Below are 19,998 nucleotides of genomic sequence, written 5' to 3' on the forward strand. Positions count from 1 at the left end.
GGACCTTGAAGACCATCTAGATCCAATCCCCCTGCATGGGCAGGGACACTTCCCACCAGCCCAGGTTGCTCCAAGCCCCATCCAGCCTGGCCTGGGCCACTTCCCAGGGATGATGCTTCCACATCTTTCCTGTTCCAGGGTCTCACCACCCTCATAGTGAAGAATTTCCTCCTCATGTCTCACCTCAGTCTCCCCTCTCCCAGCTTCCCTCTCCCTCCCAGCCTGCTGGCTGTGTGGTCCCTCAGGCATTCACCTGACCCTGCAGTGAACCAGGACAGCTCTCTAAGGAGTGGAAAAGAGCTCCCTTTTCTCTTCCCTCCCCCAGACCCTCCTGGTGTTCATTGTCTCAGTCTAACCAGGTCAGTCAGCCAAGGAGGCTGCTGAGAGCCAGAGCCAGAGCCAAGTGCTGTGTGACCAGAGCAAGAGGAGAGGTGGTGACAGGAGGCTCCTCTTGGCCACCTCTGAACCCTTCCTCTGCTCAGCTCCTCCTCTGGGTCCTGAGGGAGCTTTTGGTGACCTCCTCACCCCCCTTTTCCTCTCAGTGGATCTTTCACCAGAGCCAGAGGAGGTAAGAACTGTTTGAGCTGGCAATAACGTGCCACAAAAGGAAGACCAGAGAGAGAAAGCTGGTGAGACCATCTGCTCCTTTGCCTGTCTTCTACACCTATTGATTATTAATATTTTTCTAAATGAAAATAGGTGGAAAAGGGTTGATTGTCTCCATGGCAGGGAATGCTCAGGAGGTGGAGGTATTGCAGAGGAGCCAGCAAAGTAGGATGCCATGGCAGGAGACATATAAAGAACAAGAAACAAGCTTCAAAACTGCTTCCCTGGCCTGGAAGAACTGATCCCAGGGTGTTGAGTGATCAAAGAAAGGAACTGGTTGGTAGGGAATAAAAAAAGATGGACTAGTACAAGTTGAGTGTGGAAAAAAAGGAGGTAGCAACTTGCCCTAAAAATAGACACTTCAGCAGAAGGAGGTGCTGGAGAGACTGAGCAAGATGCCCAGATGATGTCACTGTGCCACTGGTTTAGCTGTGGGCTTGGGGAGCATTGTCATAGAAACTGCTTTCCTTTGCTCCCAAAAATGAAGACAAATGCTTCTCTTTGTCCAGTGAAATGGCAGAAGGGCTCCCAAGATGGATGGTGAGGGTGAGAGGATGGATTCCACCAGCTGCAGCAGGAATGTCTCCAGTCTTTGACCTTCCAATATTCAACTTTTGAGGAGCTCATGTGCTCGTTCTGGAGCTCTGAAGAGATCTCCTCTGGTCAGGGCTGCTTGTAGAGCCCTTCATGGGCACCTTCAGACAAAAGCCAATTTATTTATAATAATCACTTCCCTCAGAGACTCTCATGTTCCTGCTGCTGAACCAAAGGGAGCAAGACACTAATAAACAGCTTTTCCCTGGGGGAAGAAGCATTTTCCCATCTTGAACAACTGTCTCTGGCCATGTGAAATTCCTATTTGTGACCTGGTCCCTCCCAAGAGCAGCTCATTTAGGAGCAAATTACAGAGATGAGATGGAGAGAGGGGACTTCCCTACATGGGCTGGAGAATAGTGCATCTTAACAAAAGCTTCCCACATGAATGACCCCCTTCTATTTACAAGCTTCTCCCAGTTAATGACCCAGAACTAGATAAGGAAACTCCCATTTGTATTGTGGCTCCCCTACCAGCAGAAGAGGACATGGTCATAGTGGATGGTGCTGCAAACTTGGGGCACAACCTGGAGATACCCTGAGTTCATGGAAAAACAGGGCTCCATGGCCCCTTAACTGCAAATGCTTCCCTAAGGTTTGATGGGCTTTGGCTTGGAAAAAAAGAATCCTTGCTGAAATTCAGAGGGCAAAAGGGACATTTCTCTAAAAAGGGAATTTTATTCCAACTCATGGGAAGTGCTGGGACTCCTCTTTACTCCTGAGGTTTTGGGAAAGTGGAAGGAAGGATTTGGATCTAGATGGTCTTGAAGGTCCCTTCGAAGCCAAACCATTCCATGATTCCCTGCACTTCCCAGGCTGGGGGGGGAAGTTTTAAAAAGGCTTATGAAGATTGTGTGGCCACATCAATTAGGAGTCAGAATTCCTAAACTGGGCACAAAAAGAAAAAAAAAGGGAGCAACTGAGCACAATATTAATTAAATCTGCCCTACTGTTTGATTCACTCCACTGGCTTTGCCAATTAAATTAATTGCACTCAAACAAAGCCCTTGTTAGAAAAACAGGGAAAGGATATGCTTGGTAGATTTATATTAGATCTATAAATGTTGACATGCAGCATTTCTTAATAAGGAAAAAAAAGAAAGTGAAGAGAACATTTCTCTTCCTGCCCATGTGAGTTTATTTAAGGTTGGTGATGGTGATTTTCAGTATTATCCCTGGGCACAATGTCAAACTTCTGCTAAAATTGGCAGGTGGGTTTTGGGCTCTGTGACTCCAGCCAGATTTTTTAGCAGGTTTCTTGCATCTATTTCAAGAATGAGCAGGTTTTAAAAGCCTGCTGAAAAAAGGAGAGAGAAGTTACCACTGCTGAGATGGAGAAACTTGGTGCTGGCACCTGAATGTTCCCTGGGTGGCAAGTGGAACAAAAGCCCTTTTCACGTTATTCAAGAGCTGCAGAAATATTTTCAATTTCAGGTTGTTAAATCCCATCTGATATTTACCCAGCCTGTGGTGTTTACACAGGCTATTCTGGGAAATGGTAATTTAGATGTTTTTTCTTGTTCTGAGGAGATGAAATGAATTATATTTATCAGGAATTCCAAGGAGGAGGAATGTTTGGCAGCCTGTTTTCTCAGATATATAAATAAAAGCATTATCCAAGACAACATGCCTAAATTAGGGTATGTCTGAGAGAGGTGAGGAGAGGAGAGCAGTTTATTTAAGATGACATGGATCCTTTCATGTGAAAAGGAAATATCATGTGAGCTAATCACGTTTTGTGCCACTAATTGCGTTTACAATTGGGCTGTAACAGTAAATCAGAGCCAGGAAATACAGGTTTTCTTTGGACAGCACGTTAAAAAGCCAATTTAATGTGTGGTTTTTGCACCATCAGAGTGGTCTGGGTGGCTTAACCAGCTGGGACAAGGGTTGCAGTGGTCATGCTGGAGCTGCTGGCCAGTGGGAACTAGGTCAGGATACAGTTATCAAGATAGATGTGCTCTGAGAAAGGCTTTTTTCTCTTCCCAAATCCAATTGGGAGGGGTGATTTATCAGGGATTTAGAAAAAAACAGGTGCTGAGGGAATCATGCTGTTCCTGCAATTAGGCTTGAATAAATAATAATAATAATAAATAATGATGAGCCTTTACTCTAGAGCCAAGAAAAATCTACTCTCTCATCATGCAAAAGATGAAACAGCATCGAATTCCACAGGAATTTGACAGGAAAGCAGACAGGAAAGAAAACAAAACTGAATTAAGTAGAAGAGTGGAAAAAACTCTTGGGCTTTGCAGAGATTTTTGGCCAACACAAGTAGTTGGGTTTTTTCCCCCCCAAAAAAATGACTCTTCAGAATTTCAACTCCTTTTTTGCAAAGCTAAAAGTTCTAAGAAAGTAAGATGGAAACGTTAAAAATAGCTCCAACCAAAAGAGAAAACTGTATTCATTGCAGCCAAAGCCAAGTCTCCTTTGGGATGGGCTTGGATGTAATGGATGGTTGAGCTTTCTAATTTATCTCAGTCATGCAGCAATTGGGAAAGCAAATCCAACATATTTACACGTGGAGATGGAGGGTGTGTCATTTTTTAGGGGGGCTGACACTTTTTAGGGGGGCTAATGTGACCCTAGATCAAAGGGACTTGACCCCTGGAGCTCCTTGCCCATCTGGCAGGGTGAGCCAAGGCCTGCCTGCCCTTTGGTGAGCAGGGAAGGGAATGCCACATGGAAAGGGAAAGGGAAACACACGTGGGGAATATAAATCCAGATTAACTTTGTTTATCTCTTTAGAGGTATCCATTTCCCCCCACACACACAGTGCTCATCTGTCATTTCAGTTTGGCTACGTGCTCCTCAGAGACTCCTTTTAAAATGAGAAGAAGCTCTGAGATGAATTTCTCCTCTTCCAGATGACAAAAAATAGACAGTGTGGCATTTTATATCCTCTACTTACCATCCCCAGGAATATCATTTCCTCTTCTCTCATTATGTCTGTTTTCTTACGCTGGATATACCCACGCCAGACCTGAGTGGGGAACACAGGGAAAAAACACAAATAGAGGAAGGAAAGACACAAAATACAACTGGAATTATTGCTCTTTCACAGGTTGTTGTCTATTTAAAAAAAAAAAAAACACACACAAAAAAACCACAACAAAAACAACCCCACCAATCCTGAGGTTTGTGTCTAATCCTGCTTCTAGACACAACACTGTCAAGGTTTCTACAAGTATTTAGACTTCAAAGTGAGAACTGCCTAAATCACGTGCCAGGACTCCTTGTGAAATTTAGCAGTGACCTCCCTTCCTCAGCTTTTCAAGACACTCTTTCCCTGGAGATGAGAGGAAGAGGGATGCACTGGATCCCAAGGGGATGCCAGAAAAATCAGCAAGGAAAAGCAACAGGTGGGTTATAAAGCCATCCTCCCTGGCCAGGGTAGGACTCTTTCCATTGATCTCACTTCTAGGCTCCTTGCCTTGCCTTGTGAAGTGCTTTAAATGAAGGATTCCACCTTGCTGGGCACCCAGGAACATCCTTTCCCACCCTGTTTCTGCCTGCTGCTGCTCTTCTGACCACAAGGTGGTCGCTTGGTTCTGCCAGAGCTGCTGTTACACCAGGGATCTCACCTTTTGGATGCAAGTGGCAGCGCTGATGAGCTTGGGAAGTGGAATTTCTCTCCTCCTTGTAAGGTAAGTTTGCTTCATGAATGCTGCTGGAGGATGGTCCTCGTCTGCAGCCTGGGTTGTTTCAACAGGCTCTTCAGGTGCCTCCAGAGGTTGCTTCAACATAGGAGTGGACAAAGCAAAGTTGTAGTTAGGTGCTTGGTGGTGAATTGCTTTCAGAACATGTAGGAATCTGGCTTCTCCAGGCTGGAAGGCACAGGTTTTATTTCCAGGGGGCAGCAATGGCAACTAAAATACTTAATCATGTCGTTGTGGAGGTGTGTGACACACTCACCTGTTAATCATGTCATTCTGGAAGTGTGTGACACACTTACCTCTGTTTCCAAGCTTTCATTAAGCAAAACCTCATCGAGGATTCTCTCCCTCTCCTGCAGGACTTCCAGGTTTTCCTTAATGAAATACCTTGGGATAGGCACTTCTAGGTCTTCCTAGGGGAAGAAATAGTTGTGAGATGCTTTTGAAACTGCATTAAAATGGCATTACTTATTAATTGAACGTCTTGACAGAGCAATTAAACCAGACTGTTGAGTATTTTGGAGGGAGGGAATCTGACCTCTGCAACAGCTGCTGAGCTGTTACTTTGCAATGACTTCAGGCCTAACTCATGAAAAACAAATAAATCAGCCCAGTTTCTGAGCCACACCAGCCCAGAAATCTTTTTCAGAATGGCTCCGTTATATTATCAAACCCTTCAAATATTTGGCAGGGTTGCCAGAAATGTAAAGATGATTTCCACCAAGCTGAAAACATTTCCTCACACAAATGATTTGCCCAGGAGGAGGGATGGGGGAGCCAGGCAGGAGTGACACAAGAATTTGCGAGTCTGTGACTTGTAACTGTAAAATACTGACCAGTCATTTTCGTTTGAAACCAAGAATATTATTTAAAAAAAAAGAAATGTGTAAATATTTTTCTCTGCCATGGAAAAGAATGTGTGGAAAAAAAGCCTGAAATCTCTTCAGGGCTCTGTCTTTGCTCTTGTAGCAGCATGTAGGGATGTCATTCCCTCTCAAAACTAAGGTGTGGTGCAGGAATTTGGATTTATGCTTGTTTTGGGTTTTTTTTTTTGAGAGATGTCAAGCCTGACTTTCCAGCCTTGCCAGCTCTTTGCTGCAGGGTGGATTTACTGATAAAATTGCAGAACTGAAACATTTCAACACATGCTGGGCAGGACCAGTCTCCCCAGATATGTGTTTATACCCCAGTGTTTATCCATTACAATTAATGTACAGAGCTGGTAAAAAAATCGTGGCAATTAATATTCTTCATTTGCAGAGTGAGACAGAATCATCACAGCATGGGTTTGGGTTGGAGGGACCTTAAAGACCATCCAGTTCCAACCCCCCCTGCACGAGCAGGGACACCTCCCACCAGCCCAGGCTGCTCCAACCTGCCCACACAGCTTCAACCAGAAACACGTTTGCTGAGCTCAAAATAAATCGATAATGATATCAGGTGTTTTATCTCGTGTCCCAAAACGCAGTAATTTGAGGCGTTTTTCTTCGGGAAAAGCGGCGGTACCTGCATTTGACAATAGGTGGAGCTGCCTGCGAGAGAAGGACCCGCCTTTTCGCGGCCAACTGCTCCCCGTGCTCTTGGAGCCCAGCAGAAATGCAAGGTTATTTAATACGTCTATATGTCATTAACGCCATAATTAGTGGTCACTAGTGAGCGTGGAGGGAGCTAAATCACGTGGTGGAACTCCACGGACTGTCCTGAAAACACAGGCAAGGCACCAGTCCTGTGAACGTGCTGAGTAAATAAAGGCAGACCCACCGGGAGAAGCTGTAGATCCACCAGGGTATCATCCATGACCTGGAACTCCGAGTTCTCCAGCTCCACCATCTCTTTTTTAATCTCCAGGATCCGGCCAATCACACCATCGAGGACCTGCCTGATCAGTGATTGTTTCTGCTGGTTAACGAGGTGATCATGGGCCGTCTCCAAGCTCCGGAAGATCCGCATGTATTTGATGTAGGAAGTGGTCAACATCTCCAGCACTTTCTTGTGGTTCTCCTCTGGCTGGAGGAACTCTCCTCTTTCCTTCTGGAGCTGGATGTCCAGGTCCTCCATGGCATCTCTCCACAGCTTATTGTAAGTGCTAAGTGAAAAGAGAAGTCCAGATTAAGATAAAAACAAGTCTGGAAATGTGAGCCATGATCATTCCATCGTGATTTAAGATAAAAGGTGTCTCCCCCTCAACCCACCCCAAGCCTTTGGGATGGGGGAAGGTCCCTCTTAGGTCTTCCCACTTGTGGGATAAAAAACAATTAATGTTTTTTAAAGCATGGGTTGCTTTTCTGCCGTTCTGGAAGGGTTGCTCAGAGCTCATTAGCTAATTAATTGCAGGGGAAAGGCTGCATTGGGGGTAATGCTGGAGGCCAAGCTGCTGTATTCATCCTGACAGGAAAGCTGGGCTGACAATAAAGATATTCATGGTGTTCACCCCTACCCAAGTTGGAGTTCTGTCATCATGCTCAGAGTACAGAATGACTCAAGGCTTGTGCTGCAAAGTGGGACCAGTGGGGTGGCCAGGACAAACCTCAGCCCCCAAGTGAGGCTGCAGGGAGAGTCATTCCCCCCAAAAAAAAAAAACAAACACCAAAAAAAGCCCCACCACCAACAGTCTGAACCCTGCTATTGAATCTGCACCATCAACTTGTTAAAAGTGCCTGTTCTCCTTTCCAGCTGAGCTGGGCTCCCGCAGGATGCAGCTGCTCCTGCTTTTCCTAACCCCTCTGCAGCCCACCCAGGTCTTCTCCCTTTTTTCCCTCCCTTCATTTTCATCCCATCCCTCCTCCCTCAATTGCAGCAATTAAGCCAGGAGCAGGAAAGACACCAAACCACCCCAGCAGCCTGAAGAAGAGTGGCACAAAAAGGGCCTTGGCTTTGATCAACCAGCTGGATCCTTGGGCTGGAGGGTTTCAGGGGCAGGTTATGGCCTGGAGTTGGTTGTTGTGGTACAACCTGTTGCCTCCACGACTGTCCACTCTTGATTTACCTTCACCTCCCTCTCTGCCTGAGGAATCTCTTCCTGCTGAGCCAGCTAATATCTCTTTTTTTTTTTTTAAATGATTGGAATGGCTTTGTGAGGAAGGAGAGGGGGGTGGAGGGCTCTAGCCTTCAGAGTACCTTAAGGTAAGGCAATCCAGAGGGAGGATAATTGCTTCCAGAAAGCATTAGTTGATCAGATAAGCAGGGAGATGATTGCAGGGCACGTTGCTGTGGGTCAGATGTTAGCTGTGGATATTATGGGCTGGCTGCAGCTTTTGCAGCAGAGATGTGCTGTGTAGATGAGGGCAAAAGATGGGATAGAAAACCATGGAATGGGTTGGGTGGGGAGGGCAACCCCTGAGGATGATACCACATCAGGAAGAGAGTGGATTAGAGCATCCAGCTATCTTGCTAGTGCAGGTAAACTGCAAGACACAGCCTAATTTTCCTCCTCAAGGCATAACATGATTAAATCCTGCAAAAGAAAAGTCTGCCCCTTGATCTCTGCATGTGTGTTGCAGCAAATTGTTATGGCAACTACAACACAGGAGCATTGCAGGGAAAATAAGCAATGGGATGAGGAAAAAACACATCAAGTAACTTAACTCCAGAGCCCCCAGAGTGCTTTCTGGCAGCTCATAGCTTGGAGGGAAGGTCAAGGCTCTACCTCCTCAACTGCTGTCCCTTCCCTCGCACAAAGAGGAAACAGAGTCTAAAACAAGGGCTTAAGACAGCTCTGCAGCCATAGCATGACTTCTACTTTGAATCTCACTTTTATTGCTCACAATAAAGCCTGATCTGCTTACTCAGAGTGAGGCCTGATGACATGTTTTCCTGCTCAAGTTCTAAAACCCTGCCAAATCATGCATCGCTTCCTTTTCATATTCCTGGGCCCTCTAACTCAGCATGTTTGCTTGACCCATCTCTTCTTAACACCTAAGAAAATACCTTGGTTCTGACTGCAGCTGAGGTTAACTGCTGCTTTGTGCTGAATTTGGTTTGGAGATGTTTTCCTCCCCCCAAAGTCTTGTGGTGTTTTTCCTCAGCTGCCAAAGGGAACTGCTGTTTCTGTTACCCCAGGACATGGCATCCCTTTAGCACAGACACAGCTTTTTTTGGGGGTGGAGATGCAGACAGGGGAAGGAAACGGGATTGTTGGGGATTCAAGTAGCTACCTGGAGCACATTAGAGTGAATGGTGTGATTGCTTGAACTGAGGTTTGGATGGAAACTCGTTTTGTTTTGCTTAGCAGGGAGTGAGTGGAGCGCTGAGGCTGCAGGCTCCAAATTGTGACTGTAATGCTGAGTCTTTAGGCCCCAGATTGTGACTGGACTTAAATTGAACTTTTTGCTTAGCCAAAATGGAGAAGTACTGGGAGTGAGGCCTTAAAAGGTACAAGGAAATAATCACAAGAGATCTCTGACGGGAGGGTCCCAGCTGGAGCTGGAATAACGGCAGAGCGGAGGGTCCCACCTCATCTTCCCATTCAGGGCCAGGAGCAGCTCCCGCCTCACCCAGACTCCTCTGTGAGGAGTTGAGGAGGAGGTTGCAAAGCAATTCCGGAAGGGAAGACGTTGCTTGAGGCAGAATTTGCTGCAGCAGCTCCAAGGGCCATCCCTGGATGTGGGGCTGCAGCTCCGGCCCGGGCTGGAGGCCACCCTGCGCTTCCAGCAGAGCAGCAGTCTCTCCTGTGCAGGCGGTATTCCCCCTGCCAGGGAAGTGTCACAGGACCTGGAAGGAGAGCTTTGGAAACTTAAATCTAATTACTATGTAGCATTATTGAGCTCTTTCCTGAGAGATGGAAGGCCAGAAATAGGCCCTCTAAGAAGACCCTCCAGCTCCCAGCAGCATTTGCCTACACCACCCTTGACTGGTGTGGGAGTGAAGTTTATTTCAGCATTAACCACCTTGTATGTGTCCACTTCTTTTCAGTCCTTCCTTTAGAAAAGGCAAGTGCAGCAGCCTGTCCAGCTGCCTACATGAAGGGCACATGCTGCCTGGCTGCTGCTCCACCTCTGCTGTCTCTTCAAGTGCCTTGAGAACTGTGGCCCCTTCTTCCTGTGTTGTCTTGCACAACTGCTGCTGGAATATTTCCACTGTCTCCTTATTCCCAAAGGAGACAAGGTCTGAGTGATGTGCAAGGGTATCTTCCCTACCTGCTCACGAAAGGTGAAGGGAGGGAGCTGCAGCTTTGAGTCTGGGTTGTGATCATTTTGGTTCCTTCTGTTTTTCTGCTGTAACATCAGCAGGACAAATGCTGACCAGGGGTGGAAAGAGGGGGCAAAGATGTATCCGTGCATGCCTGTGAGATGGATGAGAGAGAACTCGCTGAGGAATGCCCAGGAGGAAGCTAATAATTGTGGTGTTTGGATGGAATTTGAAGAATATGGCCTGAGGCCACGTGCTGAATGAGGGGATCAAAAGAAATATTCAGCAACAGCCCAATCAGGGAACAGGGCTGGGGGCCCCGTGGGAAGAAAATGGGATGTGATCACAGCACCAGGAACTGCACGGAGAGTGGGGGGGAGATGGGGGGTTCAAAGCTGCACTGACATTTTTTTATTTACATGTTGCTTTCGCAACCTGAACTTACTCTCAACTGGGCTTCAGGGGTAAAACAAAAATGTGGAGTTCTTGGGTTGTTTCTGTCAGAAGCAGGAGGAGGGGTGCTGAGGATCTTCTCCTTAGATCCAGATGTAACCGCTTAACTAATGGAATTTCTCTGAGATTAAGTTTTCAAGCTTTTTTGATCATTTGAAGCTCCTTGGTGGTGGTGGCAAATGTCTTGCAGCCGATTAAAACCTGCTACAAATGGCAGCAGTGCCGAGATGCAGCTGGGAGCAGGACTGGGGCTAGCAGAGCAAGTTAAGGAGAAATTCCTGCTTGAGATCCTGCAGGTCAAGTAAATTGTACAGAAATGTATTAAAAATAAATAAATGAGGAAATGCATCTATCCGGATATAAAGCAGAGGAATAAAACACTTCTGTGAGCTTGAGCCCACACTCTGTTGAAGTCACAGGGGCTCCAGGCTGCCCAACACGCCTCATCAATTGGGAATGCTGGAATCCCAGCTACATAAATGGTGTTCAGGGTGAGTCTGGGCTGCAGGAGATGTCAGCCTGGCTTGGGTCAGGGCAGACAACTGCCCTCAGCACACTTGGTACGTCTCGCACGTCCACCCGGCTGCATTCTCCTCCCTTGTGCGTGGAGCAGCTGTTCTTCCAGATGTCTAAAAAGCAGCTGTTTACCTCGAGCTCAAATTAAAAAAAAAAGCAAAAGCTGTGTGCTGTGCAGCATTTCAATGCAGGACACAGGATGTGACTGTGCAGTCCTGAAAAATCAGCGTGACAGGCTCCGCTGGGCTTGCCTGCCTCTTTGTGGGATGGAGGCTGCTTTCCCTGTGCCCTGGCCAATTCCTGGCCAGATAAAGTCCTGTCCCCTCCAATATTTCTGTCCCAAGTACCAAATTTCTTCCTCATAACCCCCCCCCCCCCCCCATTATTAGCTCTTTGCTTCACTGCCATCAAGCAAGGCAGCCCGATGAAAGCTTTTTTTTTTTTTTGCCATGTGGCTTTTAAAATACTGTTTAATTTAGCATGATTTCTGGTGAGCAGCCAGGATAACCTCATTAGGTGTTACAGTGGGAGCCTACTTGAGAACCAGCTCAGTTCTATCCTGCAAAACAAGACAGCCCAGGACAAAGGGAAAGAGGGCTCTTACTTCCTAACTACTGGCATTGAGAGCAGCTTGGCTCTGGGCTGGGGAGGCACATTTAAGATAGAATTTTAATGGATTTGCCAGCACCGTCTCCGCCCCAACCACTTAAAAATCCTGAAATTCAACCTCTAAGGCCTTGCATGTTTAGGTAAAGAATTTAGTACATTTCATGTTCCCAACGGTTTGGGAGCATTTTTTATTTGCATTTTTAAAAACTTGTTTTGTTTTTAAAAGATGAGATTCTCAGGTGGTGACATGAATCCAGTTGCTGGGGCAATGGAGAAAAAGTACAAACTGTCCAGAAAACTTGGCATGCTGACTGAGGAGGAGAGGATAGTAAGTGAAACCATCCAGGCTGTTGCTTAACTCCAGCTCCACAGATGTGGCGGCTGGTGAGCTGGTGAGTATACAGCCTTGTCTCCATGAAGGGCTGGATTAGCCCAGCTATAAATGCACAGAGTAATTATAGTTAAGTCAGCCAAGTAGCATCAGTGTCACGGTGGAGCCCCTCACCAGCATCACTGCCTTGTTTGGAAACAGAACTCTATGTATTTTTGTCATCTGGTGAGGATTGGTGGCCTTGGCAGTGCTGGGTTCACAGTTCTAAAAGGCCTTTTCCAACCCAAAACCGTCCTGCGAGCCCATGTTTATCTGGATTTGCTGCTCAGTGCTGGCAAAACTATAGGAAATGTCTCAGTTAAAATTAAAGTGAGCTGGGCCAGAAGGTTGGACAAGCACCATATCCCAGCTCAGTGCAATTCCCGTGGTGCTAACCTGGCTCCAACAGGCAGATCCTGAGGTAACTCAGAAGAGCACAAACTACTTTTGTGCTTTTGTTTCCTTGTAAACAATCTAAAATAGCTTAGATAATTATCTATTACTCCATAAGGTTGCCCGGTATTACAGAATCACAGCATATTAGGGGTTGGAAGGCACCTCTGACGATCCAAGCAGGGGATCAGCCAGGGACCTTCCCAAGCCTCCCTCATGGGGGTTGGGTTGGACAGAGCCCCCCAACACTCTCTGCTGGGCACTTGGGGATGTTTTTATTTGTTCCTCTCAGCTCCCCCTTCTCTCCTGAGACAGGGACAAGGAGCCTGAGGAGGCAGCGGAGTCGGTGGTGGCATCTGGCTGGGCCTGGGGGAGACCCAAGGTGGAGGTGACAAGGAGGAAGGTTTTTTGAGCCTGTGAGGCTTTACCTGGTAAAGAGCTGGCAGTTTGGAAAGAGGAGGCTGAGCAAAAGAAGCAGGAGGCTTTGAGGCTGGTACCACCGGTGCCAGAAGAGACCAAGAACAAGCCACATCCAGCTCAGGAGCAGGAGCTGCCCCAAACCGGGCTGGCTGTCCTCAGGCTGCGGTGCTGCTGGAGGCAGCGAACAGCCGGGCACAGAGGGGGAAACGCCAGCAAAACCGCTCCGAGCGAGGCTCCCAGCCTGCAGCGCCGGTGCAGGGGTTTGGCAAAACTTCTGGGAGGGCTGGGTGGCATTTCTGGCGGGACCAGCAGGGCCCCTCCGGCCCCGCCGGCCCCTGGGGCTTGCAAATAACCTGCCCAAGCTGCGCGCTGAGCTGGAAACACGAGGAGTGCGTGACAGAATGAAACTGTGTGCCAGCTGCGGGCCGGGCAGAGAGGAAAACGGCGCGTTTTCCCAGCAGAGCTCGGCCCGAGGAGGCCGGTGCTGCCGGGCCTGAGGGGCCGGGCCTGAGCGGCCCTCCCGGGCTGCAGGGCCCCGGGCTCGCCCCGCCGGGACCGGCAGGTATTTTCCCCAGCAGGGTTCGGGGTTTGTGCCCCTCCCCGTTCATCAAGCCCTTCTCCCCGCCGTGCCCCCGCGCTACTCACGCCTGGGACATGCCGGGCCGCTCCCGCACACACACACACACGCACCGGGCCCGGGGCCCGGGTCCCGGTTCCGAGGCCGCCCTGGAGCCGCCCGGCCCGGCCCGGCCCGGCCCGGCGCGCTGCGCCCGGCGGTTCGTGCGGGGCCGTTACCGGGGAGACCGCGGCGGGAGCGGCCTGGTGGGACAGCCCGGGGCTGGCCTTGGTGTGTTCTTATGCCTTGATTCCTTCGGTTCTCGTTTGTTCTTCGTTTTTTATTTTCCTTTCCCCCTTTCAGCCTCTTCACTTTCCCTTTTCCCTGCTTCATACCCCCCTTCTCTCCCCCCTTTATCTCCCCCCTCTCTTCCCCTTTATTTCCTCTTTCTCTCCCCCCTTTATCTCCCCCCTCTCTCCCCCCTTTATCTCCCCCCTCTCTCCCCCCTTTATTTCCCCCTTCTCTCCCCCTTTATTTCCTCTTTCTCTCCCCCTTTATTTCCCCCCTCTCTCCCCCTTTATTTCCCCCCTCTCTCCCCCTTTATTTCCTCTTTCTCTCCCCCTTTATTTCCTCTTTCTCTCCCCCCTTTATTTCCTCTTTCTCTCCCCCCTTTATCTCCCCCCTCTCTCCCCCCTTTATTTCCCCCTTCTCTCCCCCTTTATTTCCTCTTTCTCTCCCCCTTTATTTCCCCCCTCTCTCCCCCTTTATTTCCCCCCTCTCTCCCCCTTTATTTCCTCTTTCTCTCCCCCTTTATTTCCTCTTTCTCTCCCCCCTTTATTTCCCCCCTCTCTTCCCCTTTATTTCCTCTTTCTCTCCCCCCTTTATCTCCCCCCTCTCTCCCCCCTTTATTTCCCCCTTCTCTCCCCCTTTATTTCCTCTTTCTCTCCCCCTTTATTTCCCCCCTCTCTCCCCCTTTATTTCCCCCCTCTCTCCCCCTTTATTTCCTCTTTCTCTCCCCCTTTATTTCCTCTTTCTCTCCCCCCTTTATTTCCTCTTTCTCTCCCCCCTTTATTTCCCGTTTCTCTCCCCCCTTTATTTCCCCTTTTTCTCCCCCTTTATTTCCCCCCTCCCTCTTTATTTCCCGTTTCTCTCCCCCCTTTATTTCCCCTTTTTCTCCCCCTTTATTTCCCCCCTCCCTCTTTATTTCCCGTTTCTCTCCCCCTTTATTTCCCCCCTCTCTCCCCCTTTATTTCCCCCCTCTTTCCCCTTAATTTCCCCCCCTCTCTCCCCCTTTATTTCCCCTTTCTCTCCCCCCTTTATTTCCCCTTTCTCTCCCCCCTTTATTTTCCCCTTCTCTCCCTCTTTATTTTCCCTTTCTCTCCCCCTTTATTTCCCCCCTCTCTCCCCCTTTATTTCCCCCCTCTCTCCCCCTTTCTCTCCCTTTCCCCCCAAAACACTTGTCCCACTTAACATTTGCATTTTTCCTCTTTCTGTTTTCCTTTTTTCTCCTTCTTTTCCCTATCGAGGCCGCTTCTTAGTGCCCTTCCATCCCCTCAACACTTAAAAAAAAACAGAGTATTTTGTCATTTATTTTCTTTTTAAAGGGGCTGAAAGCAAAAATCCAAGCTAGCAGGTGGGATTACAGCACATCACAGGGTTATTTTTGAGGTGAAAAATCCACTCCTCCACAGGGTGGGTCAGAATGGGAAGACAAAAGAAGCAAACCAGCTTGTTGGGTTTTTTTTTTTTTGTTTTTTTTTTTTTGGGTATGTTTGTTATAAAATGGTGTCAAATCAGCTTTTAATTAATTGTGTTAAATCTGAAGGAGCTTCTTCCTCACCAGGAATGTGTCTGCTTCCTTTCAGTGTCTGATTTTCCTCCGTCTGCAGGTGGGAGAGGCCTCAAAAGCAGTAAGTAACTTGGGTTTTTCTTCTTGTTTCAGGATTTATTCTTAACTGAATTGTCACCACCCAAATGAGAACCTCACCCTTTTATTTCCATTATTCGGGTGTTTCTGCATCACTTTTTTTTCTGGATTATTTCTTTTCCAGCCAAGGCTTCAACCTGCTGAGTCCCAGCAGCCCCATCTCCATCAGTCCTTGTGGTTTTCATGGCTGATTTGGCCAAAACTCTGAAGCCACACCAAAAAAAAAAGACCAAAATTACACCATTTCCCAAAGATGCCCTTTCCAGATCTCCAAGGGAAAGGGACCAACACTTGCCACTTGAGAAGGAAATTGAGGAGCCCATTGCTCACTTCCCCCTCTCCAGAAAAACAACAACAAAGCTGAAGGGCAGCAAACATATTCCTTTTAAAAGTGGGAAATGAAGCCACAGAAGAGTGAGGTGGGTGCAGGGAGCCTGTGCACCAGCTGAGTGGCTTTTCTTTTCATCATTTTGTAGGAAACTGGAATAAAAATGAATCACATTGCTGGGAAAAAAAGTCATGAGGGAGAATGAATTAAGAAGTAAGCAGGGCTGCTATTTTGTTATTGTTGTTTGCTGTTTCCCTGGGAAAGGAACCTGCTTTGTAGCTGGTTGGGACTGGCAAGAAGTGATTGGTTCAAGCCTGAAAAAACAAACAAACAAACAAAAAACATTTATGGATAGGAAGTGGGAGATCTTGTGGTTTCCCAGCTGGATCCTGGAGCTTCCAAGGAATTGGAAGGGAGAAGCTGGGCTGTGGCTGCATCCACACTTGGGGGTTTGTCTCAGCCTCTTTCCATCCCAAACTCCAGCTTTATCCTCCTTTATTCCTTCTCCTCTTTTCCCGTGGAGCACCTGGACCACAGCTGAGGTCCTCAGATGGTCACTCAGCACCACAAAGGATCAGTTTCCAGCCCAGGATCATGTGTCTCTGATAATCCCTACAGGCACTAACCCATCTCTAGGTACCACCAGAGATTAAAGGGATTTGTAGCTGTTATTCCACACTTCTTCCTCATCCAGCTCACGTGGCATTAAAAGAGTCTGTTACTTAATCCATCCAGCAGGAAGAGGTGATGGGTTTTATTCAGCCTGTTCTGGCAGCTGGAATTCCTTTAGACTCTTGCAAACAAGAAGCCTCTGCTGCCTTGGAAATGAAGTGCCATCATTTCCCCCCCCCCAGAAAAAAAAAAAAAGAAAAGAAAAAGATTTTATGAGGAGCTTAAGGGGGGGGGAATGAGGTGGAAAACTGGAGAGCCTTGTTCTTCTCTAGGAGCTTAGTGCACCTGCCTTTTGGTTAGCAGGGGCTTAAGCAGGACAAGGAACAAAGGAGGAACCATGTGCTGGCAACTCGGATTTCAAAGCCCTTCCAAGGGTCTGGGTTGTCTCAAGGGTGGAAGGTGGAGTGGGGGCTTTTTTGGGGGTGTTGCTAGCCCAAAGAGGGTAGGAAGGAGAGGCTGTGAGTCAGGGCTGTCTCCATGACAGATGAGTTGAGTGTTTGGGCCTCCAGGATCAAGGAACAGGCAAGTGAGAAGTGGGACCTTTGACGGGCAAGCCTGGGGAGATGTTGCTCCTTGGGTGTTTGTTTTTCCTTTGGGCTTGGATTCAAGTGTGTCAAGGAGCTGTGGGCAGGTCCCTGCTGCAGGCTGGGGACTTGGTTCTGCCTGGTGGCTTCAGTGGTGGCTTCCAGGAGGGCTGGCTCTGCTGACCAGTCCATTTAGCCTGGGGACCAGTGAGACAAGAGTGAGGCTAAGCTGTTTTCATGTTAACTGCTGGATCTAGAGGAGGTTTGCTGCTGCTTCAAGGCCAGATGAAGGGGATTTGGGGGCACATTGCTACAGCACCAGCACCAGGGCACGGAGAAGAAGTGGAGCAGAATTAGGAGAATTTGAAGAATCTTCCCTCTGCCAACTGGAAGGTGGAAAACGCTGCTGTGGCTTCAGGGTATGAAATGTCAGGCCTTTCAGGTCTCAGCCAGATGTTAAATGTCAGTGCTCCACCTCCCTCTTGGTCATAAAACCCCAGATCATTGCCCCTTCAAGTGCTGGTGGTGCTGGAGAAAAAAATTCCAGCTTTCCCAGAGAGCCAGTTCCCTGCCATTGGGGGAGCATCTCGATTTCCTCCTGGACTGATAATTGTTCAGCTCTTCCACGGTACCATTTCCAGGTCTTTTAGGATTTACACTGATCCTGTGACCATTTAACTCCCTTTCCAGACCCTCTCTGAGCTTCTCTAGAGCAGGAAGGGGAAGGAATATTTTTGCTGGATGTACCCAAGGATGTGAAGGATGGACTCGGGTCATGAAACCTTCATCTGGAAGGGGGAGATACCTTGGAGCTTCCCAAGTCATTCTTGAGGTGGATGAGAACATCCTAGAGGCTCCTTGTGGTGCATCTTGAATGAAATTTAATTGGATTGAAGGGACAAAAAAGCTGCCGAGGGGTTAATAACATCCCACCTAGAGCTGAAGGAACAATACCTACCCAGTGCTTCACTTCTGCGTGGAAAGAGTGTGAAACTTCTTATTTTTGTTTTCTTCCCTCCTCTGGCTCAGCTTCTGGCGCTATAAATAGGTGGAGCGGTGTGAGAGAGAGATGAATAACAAGGGGCTGTGGGTTTTTAGGCGCAGGATGTTGTCTGGCTTATCCTGTTCCTTGTCAACACGGCGCTGGCTTTTTGTTGCCCAGCTGGAGAGAGGTTCATTGTTCCACCACCTGCTGGACCCAGCGCAGCCCAGGGATGGGATCCAGGCTCAGAAACCTGCAGCACCAGCTCCTTCAATAATAAAATAACAAAAATCCTTCAGGCTTTGACATCCGCCCTGCTTTGGATTTGTTTTCTCTCTCTTTTTTTTCCACCATTATATTGGAGGGGGAGGGGAAGAAGGGAGATTATTTCCCCCTCCCTCCCCCCGCTCCTGTTCTCACAATAAAAAAAAACAATACCCTCTAGCTCGGAAGTGGAAACTGGGGAGAAACAACCATTTTGCAGCACTTTGCAAGGATGCAGCCACTTTATGAATGGACGCTTGTAGGAAGGGGAGGGAAAAAATCCAACCAGAGGCACCAAGCACCTGAAACACTGACACGGGTTGTTCCAGCTCGCACGGGGAGGTGTCCTTGATGACCTTTCCCGGTCATTAGCAGCAGTTAAGAGGTGCCTGCCCCGAGCAAACCTCTCTCGGGGTCTTGTTGCTGCTTTGGGTTTCCCCCCTCCACCTCATTCTGCAAAGCTGTGGCCAGGGGTGGTTGCTTTGCCCCTGCAGCCCCCCAGGTTGTTTTCACACAGGAACCAAACCCACTCTCTTATTTCCTATGTCTGCTTTGCTTTCACACCCTGCCTTCCAGAAACCCAAGAGACAACCAGACCAGTTGTGGTTTTGCTTTTTCAAACGAGGGGGGGGGGGGGGGGTGTGAGAGATGAACACTCCATTTCCTGCAAACAAAACCAACCCCCCACTTTTTTTTTTTTCTCAGGTGTTTTTTTGCAATTGCAGCTTTTTGCTTCCTTTTCGTGTCTTGGGTCCACCTCCCATGCATGAGCCTCATTCTGCTCTAAATTCATCCTTTTGTTTAGCTGCTGGGTTTGTTTTTGGGTTATTCCCCCCCCTTCCTTTTTGTTTTCACATGAATGCTTCTCTCTATATTTAGGTCTGCAGGGGAGGGATGTTCTGGATCAGGGCTGATTGATATTATTAAACACTAACATGCTTGGCTGTCTTGCACTAATGAGGGGGCTTCGGGGAGATGCAAATCAATGAATTTCAGGAATTGCTGGGAGAGCTGTTTTGGAGGATGCTGCTGAAGAGCCCTGGGCAGGGTGGACAAGAGAGGGAGATATTTGGAAGGAGCAGGGAGTGTTGGGAGCCACTGGAGATGGCTCATTCCAGCTGCTGCTTGGAAAAGTTAGGTTTGTTTTGCTTTCCGTAAACCCTCTCTTTGCTTTGTTTAGAGTCACCCCAGCCTGGCTGCTCCTGGACTTTTCCCAAGACCCTTTTCCCAAGGGTGGTGAGACCCTGGCCCAGGTTGCCCGGGGAAGTTGTGGCTGCCCCATCCCTTTGGAAGTGTCCAAGGGCCAGCTGGATGGGGCTTGGAGCAACCTGGTCTGGTGGGAGGTGTCCCTGCCCATGGTGGGGGGTTGGATCTAGATGATCTTTTAGGTCCCTTTCCACCCAAACCAGCCTGGGATTCCATGATTCCACCCTCATGCCCTTGTTACCTTGCTAGTGATCCCATCCTTCCAAGCCCAGAATGTGTTGCTTTTATCACCTTTCAGGGTGGGTTAGACCTGTGCCTGAGGGGGACGATCCAGCCCTGACTCTTCCAAGGCCCCAGAGCAGGATGGAGTGACCTCCCGAGGTCTTTTCCACCCCTTATTTTTGGCTGCTGGTGTTGAAAGCAGGGAGTGGAGCTTTGGGGGCTGGGTGGCTGTCGTGACCAACAGACAGTGACAGGGTGTGTGTCAGGAAGTCCTGTCTGCCTAGTCATCTCCTCATGCTCTTCCCCTAAAGGCTTCTCAGGCTCTTCTGCTGTGGGAAGGTGAGTCATGTGAGGGCAGAGGTTCTCCTTGACCTGGCCAAGGCCTCCAGGTGGTTCCTCTGGAGCAGAAAAAGCTCCTTGCAACTGTAGTTCACCACAGCTTGGAGAGGCAGAGGATGGGGGCTAGATGCTTCCAACCCCACCGTGCTGCTCTGGAAATCTGGGACTTTATTGTCCACCACAGTGAGGTCTTGGTTGCAGGAAACCCTCAACCTGCTCAGGAGAAGCTGGCAC

General features: G+C 48.5%; 1 protein-coding gene and 1 long non-coding RNA gene across 3 annotated transcripts in view; one reads left to right on the plus strand and one right to left on the minus strand.

The window, feature by feature from the left end:
* IQCA1 (IQ motif containing with AAA domain 1) overlaps window positions 1-13,448 on the minus strand; it is a 43,089-nt gene extending 29,641 nt beyond the window's left edge. For both annotated transcript variants that reach the window (XM_051624136.1, XM_051624135.1), the window contains exons 1-5: window positions 13,390-13,448; window positions 6,618-6,942; window positions 5,156-5,269; window positions 4,785-4,937; window positions 4,112-4,183 (exon numbers count right to left, since the gene is read on the minus strand). In XM_051624136.1, the coding sequence (XP_051480096.1) occupies window positions 4,112-4,183; window positions 4,785-4,937; window positions 5,156-5,269; window positions 6,618-6,942; window positions 13,390-13,400 (675 nt within the window). In that variant the 5' untranslated portion in view covers window positions 13,401-13,448. The remainder of the gene's footprint in view (window positions 1-4,111; window positions 4,184-4,784; window positions 4,938-5,155; window positions 5,270-6,617; window positions 6,943-13,389) is intronic.
* Window positions 13,134-15,743, plus strand: LOC127386688 (uncharacterized). Its single transcript, XR_007889954.1, has 3 exons — window positions 13,134-13,306; window positions 15,166-15,210; window positions 15,352-15,743. It is a non-coding gene; the product is annotated as an uncharacterized LOC127386688 (long non-coding RNA).
* Window positions 15,744-19,998: the final 4,255 nt, after the last annotated feature.

Source organism: Apus apus, chromosome 6 (genome assembly GCF_020740795.1).
Source record: "Apus apus isolate bApuApu2 chromosome 6, bApuApu2.pri.cur, whole genome shotgun sequence".
NCBI classification, from domain to species: domain Eukaryota; kingdom Metazoa; phylum Chordata; class Aves; order Apodiformes; family Apodidae; genus Apus; species Apus apus.